General features: G+C 48.7%; 1 protein-coding gene across 12 annotated transcripts in view; it reads right to left on the reverse strand.

Moving 5' to 3' along the window:
- Positions 1-21,870, reverse strand: part of PRRC2B (proline rich coiled-coil 2B) — a 49,814-nt gene that overhangs the window by 27,087 nt on the left and 857 nt on the right. For 11 of the 12 annotated variants that reach the window (XR_011089240.1, XR_011089239.1, XR_011089238.1 and 8 more), the window contains exons 2-11: positions 9,011-9,178; positions 8,035-8,212; positions 7,717-7,819; positions 6,642-6,714; positions 3,668-3,811; positions 2,749-2,990; positions 2,197-2,318; positions 1,605-1,744; positions 908-998; positions 329-521 (exon numbers count right to left, since the gene is read on the reverse strand). Coding sequence is in view for 9 of the 12 variants with exons in the window: in XM_068657380.1 (XP_068513481.1) it covers positions 329-521; positions 908-998; positions 1,605-1,744; positions 2,197-2,318; positions 2,749-2,990; positions 3,668-3,811; positions 6,642-6,714; positions 7,717-7,819; positions 8,035-8,212; positions 9,011-9,125 (1,401 nt within the window). In the remaining 3 variants the exon portion in view is untranslated. The remainder of the gene's footprint in view (positions 1-328; positions 522-907; positions 999-1,604; positions 1,745-2,196; positions 2,319-2,748; positions 2,991-3,667; positions 3,812-6,641; positions 6,715-7,716; positions 7,820-8,034; positions 8,213-9,010; positions 9,179-21,870) is intronic. The other variant, XM_068657373.1, reaches the window with a different exon arrangement.

Here is a 21,870-nt window from a genome sequence, read left to right on the forward strand (position 1 = left end):
GCAGCCCGTGCTCAGAAAATCTCCTCCCATCTGCCTCCATCCTCATGCACACACATCCCCACTTCTCATGAGGAGTTATTGCTGTCTGATTCAGTTACTCCTTTTTCTAACTGTCTGACAAACCTACTGCTCTAGACCAAATTCCACTTCCTCTCTTTAGTGGCAGTGCTGTGCAGATGGGTTTCTCTCTAGCCAGATATAAGCAAAGAACTGAGAAATTTATCAGCATCCTGTTTTCAATAAAGCGTCACGCAGGTCTCTTAATGACAGCAATGTGTTTCATCCACCAGCCCAGCACAACGAGCCCATTCACAAGAGTTCAACCTACCTGGTATTCAGATGAAGAGCTCCAACCATTCATCTTCCTTGGAGGTGGCTGTGAATCCTGCACTTTCCTGACTGTCCGGGACAAGCCAACTGACTCGCCCCAGTTCTTTCCTTCCTCGGAGGTGTGTTTGACATCTGCACCATCTGCAGAGCTCAGGGACAACTGTCGCTGCCTTCTGGGATCCCAGCTGTTCCTGTCATAAAAACAGATTTGCTATTACAATTGCAATGTGCCTTAAAAAGCACTCACAGCCTTACTCATCAAGTGGCAAAAGCAGTTGATTGTAACAGAAACAAAGGATCCAAAACAAACAAACACAAGCCCAAGCAATGGGCTTTTCCTATGGCACTTAAGAATTAACACCATTATTGTGCAGGTGAGACACAAAAGGGACTCAGTTCCATGACCCACACACACCCTTGAGGCCCACTAAGAAGCCAACAGATGGAATCAAAAAAGCCAGGGGGGTGGGGCTAAAAAAAATATCAAGCCTCTATGTATGAAACAAGTTTTAACATGATCCCAGTACTGTTTAACCGTATTGAAACAACTATAGGTGGGAACACAGCCAGTTCTTACCACTTCTGTCGTCCATCTTTAACAACTTCTTCCTCTTCCTCATCTTCACTAAACTTGAGTTTCTCAGAGTAATCCACTTCATCATGAATACCTGAGACAGCAGAATTGGAGAAGGGACGTGTGAGAGAAAACAAACAGGGCCTGCCTGCCTTGTCCTGATAAAGCTTATGCCTTCACTGGCACTAAATCAGATGCTACTGGGAAAACAGCGTCCAGCAGAGGTCCTGGAAGTGATATGACTAGGACAGACCCACACTACTGACCAAGCTGGGTTGGTCCCAAAAGCTGTGCAGCAAGCAGTCTGGGAAGGGAAGCTGCAAATGAAGACGCAGCTACCAAACTAGACTGTGTGCAACTGCATGCTGAATGCTATGACTGAAAAGATGGGGCTAACTCTTCTTCCCAGCAGTCATACTGCTATCCTGCTGCTGTGTGGTGTTTTCAGTTTTTAGACGTCTTCAGATCCAGTTCCATGAGTACTGTGTGATGGAAGGATCAGAAGGATCCATTGTGTCATCATTTACACCAACAGCAATTTCACAGCTGCACAAACCACCCCTTCCTTCCTCCCTCATCCAGCTCATGGCAGTGAAATAGCCAGAATATTCTAATGGCTCTATTTCATGTTGCACGGAGGAAAAATGCTATGCTTTCCTTCTAAATCACTGACTGAAGCTAGAGGATGGAGGTACTTTACCTGCCCACCCATCATCTGCATCATTGTCTAGTTCATCCAGCCCCTTCAGGTTCTCTGCGTTGATAATGGTGGGCCGAGGTGCTCGCTCTCCCTGCCGCATTGGACGTGTTGGGCGGGACAGGCCAAGCCTGTTCTCTTTTCTATGGGGAAATGCAAAAAAAAAAAAAAAAAAAGTTAGAAATAGTAAAGAAAGGAACATGCAATTGAGTTTGTAACAGCCAATCAGTCCTTTACTACCATATGCTTATATAAAAAGACTCCAAGTACCTCTCTGTCCAACAAAGCTTCTCTTCCCTACCAACCTGGTACCAAGTTCCTGGGGCTTATAGATCAGAACTGCACGCCTGCCAGTCCGCAACCACACACCCCAGCTTTACACATCCACCTGCTCCTGACACACAGTACTCAAAACCTTGCAATGTTTCTGCTGCTGCTGCTGGAGCAAAGCACTGATCCTTTGAGTAAACATCAGGCCTCCTCTGCAGCCGTCTATAACCTCACAACTGCATCCTCGGTCCAAATTCTTGCACAGCCCAAGTCCCATTCACAACCCAAACCAGGCTCTCAAGTGGAACAGTCACAGGAGCCTTACCCATCCTGGTCATTCATCTGGTATTGTCTGAAAGGGACACGAGGCTCAAGCCGAACTTGAGGAAGGGGGAAAGACCCTCGGTCCAGCGATGCAGGGGTCTCAGGTGGCTGTTGTGGACACATCTGGAACAAAGCAAACAACAGCCTGCTTATTCACACTGCCACAAGGCTTACCCAGATTAGGTTACAACACATGCAGCATGGTAGCTGCGACTACACAAAAGGAAAACAAACATTTCATGTCTTGCTGGCTAACAGACATGTTACTTCTCCAGCTCCAGAGGAAAAGCAGCAACTTTTCCTTGGGCTAAGCAAGGCTGCATCTGTTTCATTTCTCCTCAGAGCACATTATTGCTACACTATTCCAGCATCAAAGGGTAAAGGCACAACAGGGAAAACTAAAAATAGATAAATGGAAGGAACTCTGAGCAACTCCTAGGAGCCGACTCAGAGGAGAGTCTAGAAAAATGCTATCTTAGCTGAGTTCCTCAACCCTCACACCATGTTATGAGAAGCAAGGACATTACAAAGCTGTATGAAAAGGGCAACTTACAAAAGCAGGTAGCATGTCATGGTACGTAGGTGGTTGGTAGACATTTCCCATGAACTGCGAAGCCCCTTTACGGAGAGGCTGAGCTGGGCGGAGAGACGGCTCCTTCGGATCGCTGGCACTCACTGAGGAGGGGGCTCCGTCTCCGGTGGTCGAGGTCTTGCTGCCCAGCTCAGCAGGGGAGGCGGTCAGAGATGTGGCAGAGGTGATGTTCCTCCCACCGCCCTCCCTCCAACTGGTGACATCTGGACAAGAGGTAATAATTATGTTAACATCTGTAACTGCAGACAGTCACTTCGCCAGAAAGTCTCAAAACTAAAATGCTCTGGTCAAGTCCTAATTACGCAGAGAATGTAGGAAAACATCAGGGACTGAGGAAAACTTCCAGATGCATTTATTTTCCCAAGAGACCAGCAGCATCAGCTGTTACTAGGTAATTACTGCACCAGTGGTGTCCTCGTTTGTCAATAACTTTAAGTTTCAACAAAAATTCTGACACACATCACCACAGCGCTCATCCCACAGAATTAAAGGTCATGAAGAAACACTCAAAGAGAAGCTGCACTACACTACACACTCGCTTCACTTAAAACTCTCCCCTAGCCCACGGGAATGTCCCTGTTTTGCAGCATCACTATGTTACAAGACACTGAACAACATAAACCCTCTCTGCTCCTGCACACAGCAGTTTTTAATGAAACGATGCAGTAGATTACAATCCATATTGGCTGTCTTGAAGACAGAACTCAAGCAAAGGATCTGTGGTTATTTACTAGGCAACGTGACATACGTGAGCTCATAACTGTTTAAAAACCAACGTAGGGATGGAATATCTAACAATGCTGTGAAAGGGCAGCCCCTGCCCGAAGCACAAGCTAAGGGATTCTGAGCTGGGGCAAGGCAGAAAGCCACATTCGCTTACTCTGGGGGCGGAGGCTTGGTCCTGGCCCATACGACGGATCTAAGGCGCCCTTTTCTTTGCCAACCTTGTCCTGCTCGCCAGCTGCTTTCAGCGTCGGAAATTCCTCGGGAGAGAAGGATAACAGTCGGCTTGAGGCCCTTGAACCTGTCAGACAAATAGTTACAGGACTTAGAGAATGCCTTGCCAATCTTTCAATTTCCTCATCAGATCAGCCCGGAAGCATGTTTCCTGAGAATCTGGGCCTCCAGTATATTTAAACACAAGTTACTACTGTACCTGCACCTCAGCTCACATCCAAAACACCCTCAGACATCACCACCAACTTGACAACAGATGTCCTTACCAAATACTGCCACGCTCGCTCTTAACTTGGGATTGTCATTTAAATTCTTACATTCAACAAAGTCAGGGCGAACCTTCTTAGCTTCCAATTATTTTTGTGTAGCACAAGACTCAGATTGAGGCAGGGATACAAATTGTGAAAGATTACTCATAAATGATAGCCTGTTATCAAGTATTTGACATTTCTTTTCAGACTACTACTGCTCAGATCTCCACTCACTCCACTAGGGAATTCTATTGTGAAGATTTCTGGCAATACGCATGGTGGAAGACCAGAGATAAGAACCAAGTGCTATATGCTATACCCCACTCTCCTCCCTGCTGCAGCACATTTAAGATGCAGATTGCTGGCCAGATCAGGCCAGCTTTATTTCCTGTCATTGACAGATTGTCTTGCTGAGTCACCAGCTACCCTAGAATACCCTCACTTTCTCGCTGTTACAAAGATCTGATGGTGACTGGAAAACAAAACAACAATTCTCCTCAAATTGTTGGCAAGATAACACTGAATAAAAAGAAATTGTCGGCATTTTTGCACTACTTTTTTTCCAGAATCAGTTCTTTGTGTTACTTGGCTAATCCTCCTTCAGAATTATCATGTTAGAAGTATCAGCAGTGATTACTGAAGACCTGACAAAAGAGTCTCATCCATCTTTTTACCTCCTTGCCCTAAAGAGTCAAGAAGGACTGCCTTCATTAACATATCTTCACTTTCTGGAACTTGGACAGAAAGTGAATCTTCAGGACCTTCCTGAAGATTTCCAGAGAAAACACTGCAACTACTGCATGTAGCATCCTCAAATATTTTGGACAAATGAGAATACACAAGAAAAATGTTTCTCAAATGGACCACAAAATAGCTGAGATGTGTTAAGAGTTCAGATTTCTACTGCATTATTCCCCTGAACTAGAATCTTGAGAACATTAATAACATTGAGGTGTCTTCCAGGAGACACGCCCCCACCCCAATCCCTTGTAAATATTATGTTTTCCCTGTAGGTAAGGCTGCACAATACAACGACTGTTAATGCGTAGTCATTAACAATTTACACTCTAACCCTAGGCAGTATTATACGGAGAAAAGTTTGGGTCTTTTGGGGTTTTTCTGTTCCCCCTGCCCTCCCCTCTTTTCCCTCAAACTGCCCCTTATATGGAAGAAACAGGCATGGTACAGCTCATCTTTAATTCACGAGGCCACATTAAATCTTTCTGGGAGGGCCTATCCTGAAATAACAGCAACAACACCTAAGAGAGCCAAAAGCAAAAGACTTCCCTCTTTGTCAATATTACTAGAAACTGTTGTGTTAGCTTGGAAGGAAACGCAATTGCTCAATGCCACCGGAGAACTGATGCAGGGATGGGGTGGGCTGATAAATCCTTTCAGCCAGAATTCTGATGCTCCCGTGGTTCAATTACCTTCCAGTTAAGCTGCTCTTTAGCCACATATGTAACTCTTTTCTTGGCCTGAGAACTCTACACTGATAAGAGTGTGACCTAGAATGAGTTTTCAGAAAATCTTTAAGAACATTGTTAGAGGATCAGATTTCAAAATGTCTGCATAAGAGGCCCATAAAGCAACAGCCTCAAAAATGTACTAATTAACAAAACAATAGACAGCCTTTGCACTGGCTACCAACCTCCGACAAGCACAAGCTTCTGCTTTACCATTTAGCCTCTGAGAAACACCCTCTCACTAAGGGACTCATTCCATTTAGGATAAGCTTGTCCCCTTTGTTTCTGCAATCCGCAGCTGTCCGTATTCTTTCAAATCTCTGCAATTTCACTTGATGACCCAGGGGTTCCCAGTCTGTTCGCATTAAACTGTGGCACTAAGCTGTTATTCTCACCACAGTTTTAATCCCAGTACTGGAAATCACCTCCTGTGTGGAAATGGACGCATCTGAAGACAACTCAACTCCCAATTTATGTTAACACTGCTGCAGAATCCCCAGTCAAGCAGAAGCAATTAGCAGCACAGCTACTCGGGGAGACTTAATAGAGGGGCATCAGCCAAGGTGCAAGCAAGTGCATCCTGTAGCAGCTTCAATGCCATTTCCACCCACTGACACTGTAATACCCTTCGCCCGAGGACAATGTGTACAGACTTCCTGAACATTATCATCACAGCCTCACTTCTGACCACCTCATTAAGCCAGGCTCCCCATGCTCCCAGCCATGGAAATGCCTTCCAGGCTCTGACGTGCTCTCTTCTCCTAAGCCAACCCCCTCTTCCATTCTGTTTTCTGCATCTTTCCACACACTACAATGGGCCGAGAAAGATAAGCATGAGAGGGCAAATGTTTCCCTTCTCCTTCCAAATCCTCACCTCCCAGAACTCCTGCTGCTTCCCAAGGCAAGTGCACGAGCCACTGCAGTTCAGCGTGGTGCTGGGACACGCTGTCCGAGCTGGCTCTTGCACTGACGGACCCAAACAGATGCAGTTGCATCATTCCAGCCAACACATTACACAGATTCAAAACAAGATTCGTATGGCCTCAGTGCACTGTACCCAACACAGCTGTGTCCCATTAGGCACCAGTCTAGACAGGGAGGACAGGAAGAAATGGAGTCTGCCCCAGCTCCTGCCTGAGGAGCAGGCAGGCACCCAGCCCCCTTTGTTTACCATACTCACCACCTTCTTGTCCTGCTGGCTTTCCATTCAGCTGTGCCCATGACTTTGGTCCACCTGGCACTGAATTTGTACTCTGAAAACAAAACCAAAACAAAAAACGAACAAAGAAAAACGCCCACGGGTCAGTGAACTGCTCCTCATTTCCTGGGTGGCATTTGCCAGAGGTCAGACCTCCAAATCACCCGGATGTCACTGGCTACCACAGGTCTCCCCAGTTTCTTGTTGGGTCTGAAGTCAGCTGCTCCCCACTGCAAAGCACTATGATGCTACAGCGAAAATATTCTTCTGCGTCCTGCCCTTTGTCTCCTCTCAACTTCACCAACTATTTCCTCAAACCATTCTTCTTCCTTTCATCCCTCTAATAAAGCTTTCCATTTGTTCTGTTATATTTTCCCAAACTGGTCTTCTTAATCTTCCAGATTTGTTCCATGCTATCCCTCAGCTTGAAGGCTATCCTGCTTTCTCAAGCATTATCCAGTCTCCTCCTCAAAACACAACTCCTGTCCTGATTTTCCTGAACCTCAAGGGCTGGTATTTTTCATTTTTATTTTTAAACTAGAAGCATAAAACCTGCAGCACAGAGGGGCCAGGTCCTTGCACTGTCTGGGGAAGCTTTCTTACTTGCCAGTAGTTTTTTCAGGTCCTGACACTGGCTACTTCTCCCACATGACCAGATCTCTTCTTATCAAGTCTCATCAGGCTGGGAGCAAGAGCTGGATCTGCTGTCACCAAGCGACACTTGAATTAGACCCAAAGTAATGGAGTTTACAAGTGCTAACCAGCCATCCCGCATTCCAGCCATTCTTTCTAGATTGAAGCTTGACTTTCCCCACACACTTGAAAGGTACAGAGGTAACATGCACAAAATTACACTGTAACCGCAGCACAGCATTCCTGGGGCACAGCGACTTGGAGTCAAGAGTCAATTGTACAGGAATTGATTACACAGCAGCTGTTCCTTAAATTACAGTCCACCAATTCTTACTTGTGCAAGGTAACAGAGACAATTAAAGGAAACTCTCTAGCTGACTGGGAAGAGGGGAAGCAGGGTGGCATGGAGACCGCTTGCGCCTACCTCCTGAGTGATTGACTGTGTCTGCTTCTGTAAATTGGAGACAGATTTCTGCAAACCCTGCTGCGGCAGCGACTCCTGCAGCTGTGCAGCCGTCGCACTGGAACTGGGGAAAGAGACAGCAGAGGTGAGATCAAAGGGGAAGGCAAGATGACACACTCTGGCAACTCTGCAACTGCTAAAATATCATGCTAATTTTGAGTCCATGCTGGCTTGGACAACAGAGAAGTGATCTCTGCAAGGTCCAACGCACAGCACAGCAGTGCAGAACTGCTGCTGCTGCTTGCCTGACAAAACTGAGCAATGAGCAGTTCGACCTACCTCTTTTGGTCTGGCTGATCCTGCTTGTTTGCCCATCCTGTACCGTCTTTGGGTACTATAATGATGTTGGGGTCGTTTCCTCTGTTCTCAGACTTCAAGCTAGGCAAGTTTGCAGGAGGTGGCATGCGCCGGGCAGCAGCAACTTTCCCAAGACTCTGTAAGCCATGTCTAGGAATAACTAGTGAGAAAGGAACACAAGCAGGTTATAAGGTGGCTAGGCCCTGCCAGCTCAGTAACCTCAATTAGCATCCCAACAGAACTGTAGGATGAGCAGCACCACTGCTGCTATTTGTGACACTGACAGCCAACCTAAGATCATTTCCTGCAGGACCATCACAAAGCAACTGTCTGTTGTAGCAGACAGATAATAGGCAGCGTCCTACAACAGAGGGGAGGGAGAGATAATTGTCCCTAATAGCAAATGCCCAGTCTTTTAGCTTCCAGCACAGACACTCCTCTTTCATTTCACAGCAGAGAAACAGCATCTCCCTTTCACAGCTTGGGGAAACAGCCATCGCCCTTCCTGGCTGCTAGGGCCCACGGCTGGCTCATGGCCACCTTGTTGTCCACCAGGACTCCCACGTCCTTCTCTGCAGAGCTGCTTTCCAACAGGCCAATCCCCAACCTGTGCTGGTGCATGGGGTTATTTCTCCCTAGGGGCAGGAGCCTGCACTTGCCTTTGTTGAACACCATGAGGGTCCTCTCTGCCAAATGAAAAGCTAAACTGAAAGGCCAACGGTCTCCCAGCTGCTTTGCCAGAATTCCTCCATGGCTCTACGATAACAGCAGCTCAGCAGCACAAAGAATCACCACCATTTCTCTCAAAGCCTACACACATGCATAGATACCAGTACTAATAGCTCTGCAACCCAGCCCCTTCCCGTTAGGCATCCCAGTTACAGGGCCAATAACTTGAATTTGCTCTGCAACAGGATTTAGAAGACCCCAAAGGGAGCTTGCTGAAGGTATTCCTTACCTGTAGTTCTGATAGCTTCTATTGACTTTCCTTTATACTTATCAAACAGGCTGAGAGTTGAGTACTTGCTTTTCCCATCCTTTCCCTTGGTTATTTGCCCCAAACGATCGGACATTGCGATGAAATGTCATCTAGTAAGGAAATTTCTCTGCGCCGCTCCCGATCTGCCTTTTAATGAGAGAACCAGGGAAATGCCATCAGATTGTTTAGCCAGAGATCAGTAAACAGTAAACCAGGCACAACTGCTGACAGATTCACTGAGCAGACACTGTAGGTTACAAGGTTTTACTCCCCTCCCCTTTAGTTGCTTTGGGGACTCCTGATTCATAACCTACATTAAAATAAGTGCAGGAACACACTGCAACATATTTTTCCTGCCACTCTGGTGCCAAGAGGTGAACTTCTTTAAGTATGAGGAACAAAAGAGCGTGGTCTGCTTAGTCCTTACTTTAAAATAAATCTAACGTAAGCAGCTAACACAAGGATTCCTAAATACAAATGAAGGAAAAGTACTACGGCTCGTCCAACACTGGAATTTATCATCTGATTTCCCACTGAAGTGCACTGCTAGCTGAGCTCGTTACATTTACGATAATGGTTTCACGCTGGTGACAGTTAATGACTTGGACCAGCAATTAATGCTTTGAAGGCATCACCTGAACATAACAGTAATTTTTCCAAATTCCTTTTCCCTATCTGCTGGCCATAAGAGAGTGAAGGATTCCAAAAACCAGCGCAAATGAAACAGGTTCAGACCCTTGAAACCATGGGTGCAGCAGTTCAACTACAAATCCCAAAAACATTTTATAAAAAAGACTATTTTCTCTGTCGCCTCAAACACTGTTTTTAGCTATAAATCCACTTTCCACAGTAGATGTGGTTTGCTAATTTTTCACTCTGATCTCGGCTGGCACAACATACTGCACTTAATGCCCTCTACTCAGGCAGTCCCTCTGCTTTCTCTGCCTGGCTCCGAGAGCCTAGGACAAAGCTGAAACACAGGGAACGCCAACACTGATGACAAGTATTTATCTCAGAAAAGAAACCTTGCTTACTCTCAGTGGATGTTTCTTTTGCGTTTTTAAGGAATAATTCATTGTTCTCACTTTTCCACAGATCTCGGAGCTTAATCTAACCTTTTCACGCGTAATTTAGATTTCCAGATTTCTTGTTGCAAAATCTCCACTTCAAGCCCATAACTGCTGACAGCTTTATTATACCATCTGCTAGGTCCTATCTCATGGTTGCAGCTCTGCGTTGGGAGTAACAAAAAGCTATATATATATATAAATACGTATCAGACCTTTCCACCTTTCAGCCTTTCTGAAACTCCTCCAGCTGACAGCATGCTTCCAACGCAGCCAGAACCACTCAGCACTCTGAAAGAGAGAGTCGCTGACCAGAGGTACAGCTTCCCCTAGCAATGCCTTATCAGACCCGATTCCTGGGTAAGAGGATTAGTCCATTACATTATACACAGAGCAAGCACGGAGCACAACCAGATTGGACACAGCCAGTTTGAGAGCGTACTGCAAACCTGCAGAGAGCCAAGCCAAGGCTGCTGCCAGGGAGCAAGTTTCTGACCACCAAACCTGGCACCCCGCAGCAAACACCCCACGGTGCAGGATTTCCATCAGGCCTGGCACGAGCAAGAGGCTGTGGGCTCGGCGTGCAAGGCAGCAAGGGGCAGGACAGGGGACAAAAGATGAAAAGTGGTTTCTGTCACTCAGTCCCAGCCCTCGGGGTGCTCAGGAACACCATCAAAAGTTCCACGCAGCTGCAGCAGAGGCCTGCAGAGGCAGCAGGGCTGGCCAGCATCCTTCAGACACCTTTTCCTGCAGAGCAGCAAACAGATCTCTGGCTCCAGGCTGGTTCCATCCTCAGATGGTCACCACGTGCCAAAGAAAACAGCTCCTCCCTCCCTTCCCCATTTCCACCATACTTTCTTAGTAGGACAGACATAAAAGAGAAAGGGAGGACGCTGTGATTAGCACAGGCCTGGCAGGAGGGCAGACGCTGGGCTGAACCATGTCCTGTTGGAACCAGCAGGGCTGTGGGGAGCCTTGGACCAGCACGAGTGGCAGAGGGAGCAGCACAGCAGCCCTCAGCTGCCCTGGCAGGAGCACGGCCACCCCTCTTACAGGGGCACGGAGCCCTGGGGATGGAGCCTGCCCAGACCTCTTTGATCCCGTATCAGCCTCACACAATCCTGAGCAGCAAAGTCCATTCTGAGGTTTAGAAAACCTCGAAGCAGACCAAATTATTAGGCATTCGAGTAAAACCAACCATCACATCGGGCTCAGGAATTAGCCAGTTAACAGCAAAGCCCCAAGTTTCTCAAAGTCAGCATGCAAACAGCACGCGGGTAACGCTGCCAAAGAGAAACCCTGACAACCAGTTATGTAAGCGGGTCTCAGCTGCCTCCTGATTACATCTTCTATCATTAAAAGGATGCGGGAGGAATAAACAACCACTTCAGAGCAGAGGAGCCGGGGACACGCTGGGAATGAGCTCCTCGTCCAACTTTCTGGGGCAGCCACAACTGCCGTCTGGCTGAGGGAAATTCAGACGTGCTTTGTGTTCCCTCAGAGCTCTGAAGCTGAGAAGACAAACTGCAGTTTTGTTTGTGCACTACGTACTGGCATGAGCTCCAAGGGGGAGCACAAATCCACGGGGAGCTAAGGTGACTCCAAGCAGGCCTGCATACAAGGAGGCTGCAGCGATGTGGAGCTCCGTGGAGCCTCCACAGGCTGTGTGACACCGGCCCTGGTGTTCCCCTCACGCAGCAAATCCAGGCAGGCATTGCCAAAGCTTTCTCGTCTTGCAGAGAGAAGCCATTTCTGCTACAAATCAACTTAACTGAGAGTTAAACTGCCAGCCTGCACGCTTTTTGTTACGAGAATCAGAACCAGGAGGCACCTGCCGATGCTGCCACGTGGAAACCGACAGCCTCTGACCTGTGCTCCTGGTCCCCTGACCGATCGCTGACCCTGAGGAAAGCATAATTCCCTGTTACAGAGGAACGAGCAACCAACAAAATCAATCGCCTGCATTTCTGCAAGCTTCCTCTCCGGGTTTAGACAGGTCTTTGGGGGAAGGTTCCCTATCAGCTTTAGCACACAGCTCAGCTCTTTCTGTTCTTAGGACTAGCAAGGTCTCCTGCAATGTCCACAGACAGCAGAGTGCAAAATGCTGAGCATCTCGGAGGACTCAGAAAACACTGCAGTGTGACCAGTTACGTTAGAGGCCCCAGGGTACAAATAACTGCACCAAAATTATGTCCTGGGCAGAGCTCTGCTGCCAGGAGTCTTCGTGCCCTCACTGTGCTGCCCTGCGCTTGATGTGTGGGCACTACCCCACCTAACCCCCTATTAAAGGGGAATTTCTCCTCCTTGGAGCTGCAGCAGGGATCTACCAAGCGCTGGGAGCCCTTCCTGCAAAAGGAGCCACGTGAAGAGCTCGAGCTGCTGGCAGTGGTCAACAGCTGGAAACCCCTGAGCTGGAAACAGCCAAAGGGAGGAGAGTCCTGACGAACGGGATCGTCTACAAAGCTCTCTGCGAAGCTGTGTAGGAAGGAGGCAGGGCTGCTGGTGTTTTATTCACAAGACTTCAATGGAGCTTGAATGCCTGGAAGTTAGCCAGCCTTAATTGAGCAGGGCAAACAGATTGATCAAAGGTAGCACGCACACCAGAAGGAATCGCTTCAGATACTCACACACCGCCGCGCACGATCGCCTGGGCAAAACCTGGGCCACTGCAGGCTCTTTGCTGCAGACCTTCACTCCTTGATCTTTTAATGGCAGCAGTCACAAACACAAAACAAAGCAACAGGATGGAGATTAACACGGAAAAGGCTTTTCTCCAGAGCAGGAAGATTCTTGACCTGAAATTTTACATGAATTGCTAAGAAACGCCCAGGTTGCAAAAGCTGAACTGTACTTCCAGGGAAGAGAAAGCGTTTAGAGCTGGTGCTAAGCTGAAATCTATTGTTGTTCCTAATGTTACTGGTAACGTGAAGCCTTATAAAAGAACAAGGCACAGTTTTACAGATCAGTGGTGTTTGCTCTTCCTTAAATACACCCGGCTGCTTTTCAGTAGCAGCCCTCAGAGCTCCGTGTTTATCTGTCAACAGGAACTCACCACTGCTTCTCCTGGAACACCTCCCACCACAAAGCACCTATTTGGGAAACGGTCACCACCTGCCTCAGCAGTGAGAGGTGCCACTGGCTGCCCTTGGGAGAGCTCTGGTGAAGCATCTGGACTAGCTGCCCTCGGGGCCTGGTGCCACATTCACTCATATCCCCTACAAGTTCTGTGGGGCCAGGCAGGGATCACCAGCCTGGAGAGGAAGGGACAAGGTGAGCATGCAGGTCCCAGGAGGGAGTGCTTAATAAACAGGGGAGCACCAGGAGAGTGCCAGCACCCAACTATGAAGTCAACAGGATGAACGCAGAAGAGCTGCAAGAGCCTAGCCCACAAGAAGCCAGGCTCTCAGCCTGTCGCACAGCCCAGGGGAAGCTGCTTGGATTTGTTCATGCACCTGTCAGGGCCTGATGAGATGCCGAACATGGGACCAAATCCTGCCAGAGCAGAGAAGCAAGTCAGCATCAGCAGCACAAAGAGATGGATGCCCCTCAGCAAAGGTGGCTCGTGGCTCACCAGGGGACCCTCCTTGCATAGCTGAGCAGGCACCCGGGGCAGCAGGGATTCCTGTATTCGCCATTCCAGCTGCTCCCTGCATCTCCTGTCAATCTGCTCTCTTTGTAGCGACAGGGGACGGGAGACCGGGATCACATCTCCTGTGATTTATCACAGAAGTATGCTGCCAGCCGAGTGACACGGCTGGAGGCAGCAGGCGTCAGGAAGCCAAGGCACCGTGACCCAGACGTGCACAGCACCACCAGGGAGAGGTCGAGGCGTCTGGGCAGCACAGCCCTCACCCTGCAGCGTGGAGCTGTGCACGCCAAGATAAGGCCTGACGGGGGAACCAAGAGGGCATGCCCTAGAAGATGACCTGCTCTCGTTTTCTGAGCTGTCTTCACCACGCTTACCTGCTGCCTCACTTGGGAACGTAACAAACGCACCCACGGGCTGGGAATTGCTGCTGCTGGGCCACTGGGCAGCTCGAGAGAAAAGAGACCTCCGTGCCTCAGGTTTGGCCTGTGAATTTCAGACGCCTCACCTCTCTGCTAAACAGCTTTCCCAGCGCTGGGAAGGCCAGGAGCAGAGGAAGGAAGCCAGAAAGGATGGATTCGTAACACTGTGAAACAGATAATGCAGCCTGGAGGCTGGAGAAGAGCTCAACTGTATTTACACAAAAACATTAACGAGCTCTGGACAGACAATGCCCCACCCCGAAGAGGGCCCCTGACCTCCAGTAATTGAGCAAACAGACAAAGATAAGACACATTTCATCCTGAGCATGCAGGACTACAGCACAGAGAACAGGGGGGGAAAAAATCCAGCCAGAATGCTGGCCTGCAGCCCGCAGAGTGCTTACGAGCTCCTCTGCTCCTGAAACTCCCCCTCCTTCTCAAGCAGCAGAAAACCCAAGTTTTTTTCACTCATCATGCTGTAATAAAGGAACTGACCCCTTGGTGCCAGCTTGTCAGGAAAAAATAACTGCATGTTCAACCCAAGCAGCAGCACTGCAGGGCTTTCATACCTCCCGGAATCAGGAATTGATTACTGCAGGGATGCAGCAAGTTCCCTGACACGGAGCAGCCTGGAAGCACGGCCTGCCAGCACCACGCTCTTCACCCTCTCAGCCAGGCCAGAACGCTGTTAGATGAGATCAACCCTAGCACAAACCGACCCCAATGACCCTATCAACATATGTCCCCAGGTTCTGAAGCCGTGACTTTCTGGAGGCCTTTCTTCTGCAGCAAGAAACAAGGAGAACAGAGGAGCACATTGCGTTGTTTCACATTTCAGAGGCAAAACCCACAGAGGACGGAGCAGCTCCGCTGAGCCAGAGCCACCTGTGGCTTTGACAAATCCAACCCACCGAGCACCAGAGGAAAGGGAAGTGACCTAATGCTTCCCAGAGCCACCCGAAGGAGGGCTCAGACACAGATGCAAATCTCTACCCTTAGAGCTGTACTTACGCTCTGGCTCCTCCACAACTCCATCCAGAGCTGAAGCACAGCAACTACAGCACCTGAAGGGTTTCTGCCTTCCCCTTCGCCCTGCTCTGCATCCCCTGAGAGCTGAACGTCCACGGAGAATACACAGACACCAGGTCCTGTTCCCTCAACACCAAAACAAAGAGGCTGATCGCAAACAAGCAATGTAAATCCAAACAGAGCATTATGCCAGAATTTTCTGTTGGCAAAACCTCCTGGCAGGATTCAGCTGAGCTGTAAGGTAAGCTGGGCATTTAGGTATCTGAGCAACAACAACAGACCCTGAGGAGCTGGTACAGATCTCCTGAAGGGTTCCAGGGCCAACGCTCTCTTACAGGCTGGGTAACCAAGGCAGAGCCCGCTGGTTGCTCCAGTAACACTGCAGGCAGCGACACAGGTCCCAGAGCTCAGGTATCTGCGCCTACCTCCCTGGGCTCCTGCTCCGTAACAGCCACCCAAACCCGTACTGCCAAGACCCTCAAAGAAAACAGGTCTCCAGTTCAATCACAAAGGAGGAAAAGTGTCAAAAGAAGTCAGAACGGGAGGGAGCGCAGTGCAGCAGCAGCTAGCAGGTCTAGAATGGCATCTCCTCCAGTGGAAGAGACTGCCTGCTGGTTCACAAAGCGACCCCAATCCTGCCTGCTGCTGCAAGGGAGCCCACGAGCAGAGCAGGCACCCACACAAGTTCTCAGCTCATGAATGGCACCAGGTCTCTGGACCAACAGCTCAAGTCACCACATCTGGCTCCAAACTGGCGAAGACACTTCCATCACTAACTACTAAACCAAACCACCACATTTTAAGGCTGTGAAATTCTCTTATGTCTTCTCTGTGGAGTCCTCACATTCCTGCCACATGGGCTTTTAAAAGTTATTGTAGGAAGAGTACCCATGTAGCCAAGGTGAGACACGGCAAGAGCGATGTAGGTGAAAAACTTACGCTGCCAGCCCCCAAATCCAACCGTAAGCCTTTAGCCATTACCCAAAGCTCACCTGGGAAAAGCCCAACACAACCGGGGCAAGGGACAAGCCAAAGCACTGCAATCCAGGCTGCTGCAAGGGAACAGATGTGTTCCAAAGAGCAGCCGCACCAATTCTTCCAGTGAAGTCACAACCAGCCTTTCACAAGCCCTTCATCTGGTCCCACGCTCAGGAACTTACTTCACCTACCCGTGAGCACAGGTTTTATAGTAAACAAGCAAGCAGGAGATCAGAGATGTCACCGAGCCAGGAGAGGAAACCGGAGCAGAGCTGGCAGTCTTGAGGGTTACGATGTTCCTTCAGCAACAGATAAAGCTCTTTCCACACAAATGCCATCAGTCGTTGAGGAAGCAGCTCTGTTTCCTCTGCAGCCTCGGGAAGGAAGGATCAGGCTGCCACGGGGAGGTGGGAGCTCACCTTGTGCCAACGAGCCTCTCTCCAGCAGACCTGGCTCTGGGAACCTCTCCACACTCCCAGCCAGCTGCTGACTTGGTGGCCTCAGCTCCCACTCAGGTTACGCACAGACGAAGCCTGGTGCCGTTAACCTGCAGGCAGCAAATGCCAACCCCTCGGCACACACACACACAGGAAAGGCTCCTGCACGCCCCAGCTGAGCTGATCTCTGCAGGCCCGACCCTTCCCCAGGCACTGGGAGCTCCCCAGGCAGGTCCCCCACCCCTGCAGCCACACTGGCCGGTACCAACCCCAGAGTGCAGCGTGCCCAGCTGCCCTGGCAAGGCTGAACAGATCTGATAGCAGCTCCCTATCAGATCTCACCCCTTTCCCACAGCCATCAGGACTGACAGTGGGTTCAAACCATCAGTAAGACTCCAAGCAGTTCAGACAAGCCTGTGGTTCACACACGCTGAGGATACCCGAGCTTCCAAGGAAGCATTACTCGAGTTTTCCCAATTTTCACAACACCAGGGCAGTGCAGCATTTCCCAGCAACCTTCCTTACAGGAGCCCCAGTCGCAGGAGCCATTTGCACTACAAACAAAAGCTGAGGATGCTAAAAGGGATCCGATGGGGAAAAGGACACAGGTACAAAGCTGTAAAAAGCTGCAAGGTGAGGTGCAGCGTGGCTCAGTGCTCTGAAGACAGGAGAGGTCTTAACTGCTTTTCGAGGGAGCTGAGCAACTCAGACCACGCACGAGGCATCTGCACTATGCTGAGCTGGACAGGAAGCGAAAGCATTTCACAGATGCTTTAATTTACAGAGATATTCTTGGTGCATAACTGACAAGGTGTGTGAGCGTCACCACTCACATTTTCCAGACAGAAAAATGACACCAGGGAGCTACACAGCTCTGCTGAGCGGCAGGGCAAGAAACAAACCCTTCTCCTCCAGCTTTGTGGGGCTGGAGGAACCACCCTCTCCATCACCTCACCTTCCTAACGCTGCGTGGCCCAGAGCAGCGCCAAGTCCTGGTCCAGGGGAGGTGTGCAGGAGCAGGTCTGCGATGCTGGGGCAGGGAAAGCTGCTGCCACCTCCTAGATGAGCGACCCCACGCACTGCTTGTCCTACAGCAGGATCTCAGCTGTCAGTAAAGCAACGTTTTGCTCAGATGCGGAATGCTAATGCTGTAGGAATGCTCAAATCCTGTGAAACCACTCCTAAATGACGGGCCGTGAAGTTTCAGTTGCTAGGTGGGAGCTTGATGCTTCGGTTATTTAAGAAAAAAGATAAAACCATACTTTGCACTATTCCAGCCGTGAAGAAACATTCTCAAGCATGTCCCTACTCCCCTGCCTGCTTCACAACCCACTCTAAACTCTGAACAAGAGCACTCAAGGCTTTTGTACGGGCTCCCAGCCCACATACAGGTAGGAACAGCTGAAGAACCTACCCCACTGCAGAACACTTCCAAAAAAAAATCACTACATTCCCACACAAGAAGTGCCTGTGGGAGGCAAAGTCCCAATGCAAGCTCTTCAAACCTGCCTCTACGCGCTCCTTGCAGCACCAATCACAGCCAAACGTGGTGCCCAAAATGTCTCAAGGGCTACCCGGGAAGGATTCCTCTGTCAAACCTCTTCCAGCAGGGCACTAACTCTGGAAATACTGCATAGTTTACTCCTCTTAAGTGCCACTCATCTAGAATTCAAAGGCTATTGAGGATGCTCCCAGCTGCTAATTCAAGCCCCTTGTATATTCCAAGCACAGCACTGCAACAGAGGAGTCCTCTTGGCCAGATGCTACCTGCCACCAGCAAGTCCTCACTTTCTTGGTCTTTTTTTTTTTTTTTTTTGTCTTTGTACTTAAGCCTGGCTCACCTTCCCTCCTCTTCCACTTTTACGTGTTTCAGATCAGACCATTACCTCTTCCCCTGCACCCAAAGCACGGCTGTTTTCACCAGTCCTCCACAGTTTCATGCTTGCAGTCTCTTAAGATGTTTGGACTTGATGATCTTGAAGGTGTTTTCCGACCTAGACAATTCTGTGACTCTATCCAGAGGTAACAGTGAGCTCCTGCCCCTTCTAGCTTACCAGCACTTTCCTGAACATTCAGATGTTCAGAACCGGACACTGAAAAAGCAGACTGGTGCCCTGCAGAATGACACACACACCTTTTCCCACCTCAAAACATCCGTCTGTCCTTGCAGACCCCACAGCACCGCAAGTCAAGCAGCTTCAGAACAAACCAATGCCACAGGTAAACACGGAACAACCCAGTGCCACCAGACCAGCTTCTAGACCGCTTGTGTTATTGTACCAGGGATTCCAGAGGGGAAAAAAAATAAAAATAAAAGAATTTGTGGCTATACACTTCCGAACAAGTTTGCTCATGGGCTCCTACTTCTCAGTTGCCTCTGCACAGGAAGCACATGCTCCCAGAACATCCTGAATACAAGCACAAGTTGCTAACTGAAGAGAAGCCCAAGGTACATTTCAGCAAGGCTTAACGTTGTATTACAATCTTCTGCTTCAGCCCCAGTTTTCCTCCTGGGGGAAAGACCATTTCAATCAAATCAGATGGTTTCCGCATAGATCTGCGAAACCACCTTCAGCAGGGGCTTTCCAGGAGCACACCATACCCAAATCACTTCGTTTCAGCAGTTAGAAATAGCTGTTCAGGGGACGGAAAAAGCTGCACGTCCCCGGCCTTTACCTGCTCACAGTGCCTTCACCTCACTGCCTGGTGACACCGTCTGACTTCTGCATTTCTTCTGTTCCAAATGACAAACTAGCGATAAGGAGCTGTGAAATTATCGACCTATTAGGAGAATGAGTCAGTGCCACACAAAAAACAAAGCCCACTTATAAGGCATGATGAGCTGAAGAGCGAGGCCGGATACTGAGCCACCACGCTCATCGCCAAGTCGCAGAAAAAAAGAAGGAATCTAATAAAGAGAAGGACGACCACAGACATCCAGTCCTTGCAATAAAGCCTCTCCCTCCTCACCCTGAAGTTACCGTCCTGCATTCAGCAAGTTTCTGCTGCCCTTGCTGCTTCTGTATCTACAACAAGAAAATATGCAATTACAAGTGGAAAAAGCCCTGCCACAGCCAGGTCTCTTTGTACACGGCAAGTATCATCATAAAACAAAAACTGAAAATGCGTGCTATTATTTTCAGTGCAGCAGCACTTAAAGTTAGCCCAGCTCGCCTTTAAACACCTCCCATTACTCAGGTGAGCACAATGAGGGCCTTGAGCAACTCACACTGCTGGACCTTAAGCAGGTAGCTCTGTAAGGGATAATCTAACAGGCGCTGCATTGTGCAGCTCAGGCACACTGCAGGCGCTACGAGACGCGCCAAAAACATGGTCCTGGGATTTGCCAGCTGCACCTCGTATGGGAAAGCCTGCAGGACACGGTACAGGCGTCGGGAGCTATGCAAAAGCATCGGCACCAGACACCCGAAGAGCGAGGATTTGTCTTTACACCATCCCTCAGCCAGGGACCAGGGCGCGTTGCGTCAGGCACGAGAAAAATAGAGCCTCTAATGCCACCCCGACTCTTAGGAGGAGGTTGTTCACACAAATTAGCCTTTGAAGTTAGGTTTTACAGAAAGCTTTAATAAAAGGCTTTATTAAAATGTCACTATAAAAGTTAAATCGTTTTAATAATAATTCTTTGGGAACATTACTCATATTTATTAAAACTAAAATACTTTTAAATCCTGCCTCTCCTTTCCAACACTTACTTACTTTCCCTTCTTCATCCAGGTTGGCTGAGTTTCATTTTTTAGCTCTCGTGCACACACAAAAATAGAAAAAAGCCCACAGTTTATCAAAACACATACTGTAGGACCAAAGAAAAATGTCTCTGAATTTGAAAAAAAAAGTTGGCTCCTCCCGTAAAAAAATAGCTCTTATAGACTAAAAATAAATAAAAATTCCATGCAAAGTGACAGGCACCATATAATAACAACTTCGGAAACCTGTATAAATGCCTACGTGTTTTACTAATTTTTAGGAGAAAAGATGTCTATCCAAGTCACATAGACGTGTTTTCTTATCAGTGAACACAGCTGAAGATGTCCTAAGACGTGTGACATCTACTCAAGACGTGCAGAACACCAGACCAGTGAAAGCAACTAGGAATAAAAGAGGCATCACCTTATGCTCAACGTGGCTATCGAATTAAGCACCAAACCAAAATACAGCTACCAGCACGCACACTAGGACTGGGTGGAGGAAACATGTAATTAAGAAAAAGAACACTAATCTCAAGCAGCATTTGTGATTTTGCCTGAGTATGATTTTTAATCTGAACTTTTTAACTATAAAAAGAAAGTACTAGAGAATTTCAAAGAGGTCACGTGGAAGAGGTCTTCTTGATCGTTCCCCCCAAAATACGTTTTGCTAACTGGAAGAACCTCTTGGACTACGGTTCTGAAAGAAGTAGCATCACCCATGTACCCATACAAATCTGCAGGAGCCTGATGGAACTGAGGCCCACTTACAGTATTTCGTTTAAACTGAGACATGCAGATAGGTATTCCAACCAGGAAAAACAAGGTCCAAAGCAAAAAATAAATAAAATATAATCCCTTCCCTATAAAGTTTGATTCAGTCCTGAAATGGGAGGGATGCCTTCCCTCCCAGCCAGGTACAGCAGATGATGAAGCCACTGCTACCTGCTTACATTTAATACCTATTCCTAGAAACAGAACGACTTAAGGACCGAACACACATGTTTATCATACGTTATCGCCCCAAACACCAGTAACGCTAATACACAAATATTTGATGAGCTGATACTCAAGAGTATCCCACCTTCCTGATGTTCGGAAGACAAAAAAACAACAGCGAAAAAGCCCCCAGAACAAACCAAAACAACTTTCCTAACAAAACCCCGAACTCCCAGCTCATTCAAACCTGGTCAGCTCTGATTTCCCAGCCGAGGGGGGTTGTCTGTAGTCACCTTAACAAGAAAAAAACAACAAAACCCTGCTACAGCTGCTAACCAGCACCCTGAGCAAACCCTGAGCCCAGCACCTGAACCCCAGGACCCCTGTTGGGGGGTGCAGCAGACACCCTCCCACCCCCCTGAGCTGTGAAACTCCTTCTCGAAGCACCAACACCTTTCCAAACCTATCTATCGAGCTCGCTGAGCCCCAAAACACCCCAACCACATCCTCCTTTCCCCCAGCTGCAGGGTGAGCCCCCCAATTTTCCCCCCTCATGGTGGTGGTGGTTTGGGGGGGGGGGGAGCGGACACCCGGCCTCGCAGCCTGTATTTTTCATCTCTCGGCCTCAGGAAGCCTTTCGTGGGGCTCCCCTCACGCCAACAAACCCGGGCAGCCTT

This window comes from Anas acuta, chromosome 20 (assembly GCF_963932015.1).
Source record: "Anas acuta chromosome 20, bAnaAcu1.1, whole genome shotgun sequence".
Classification (NCBI taxonomy): Eukaryota; Metazoa; Chordata; class Aves; order Anseriformes; family Anatidae; genus Anas; species Anas acuta.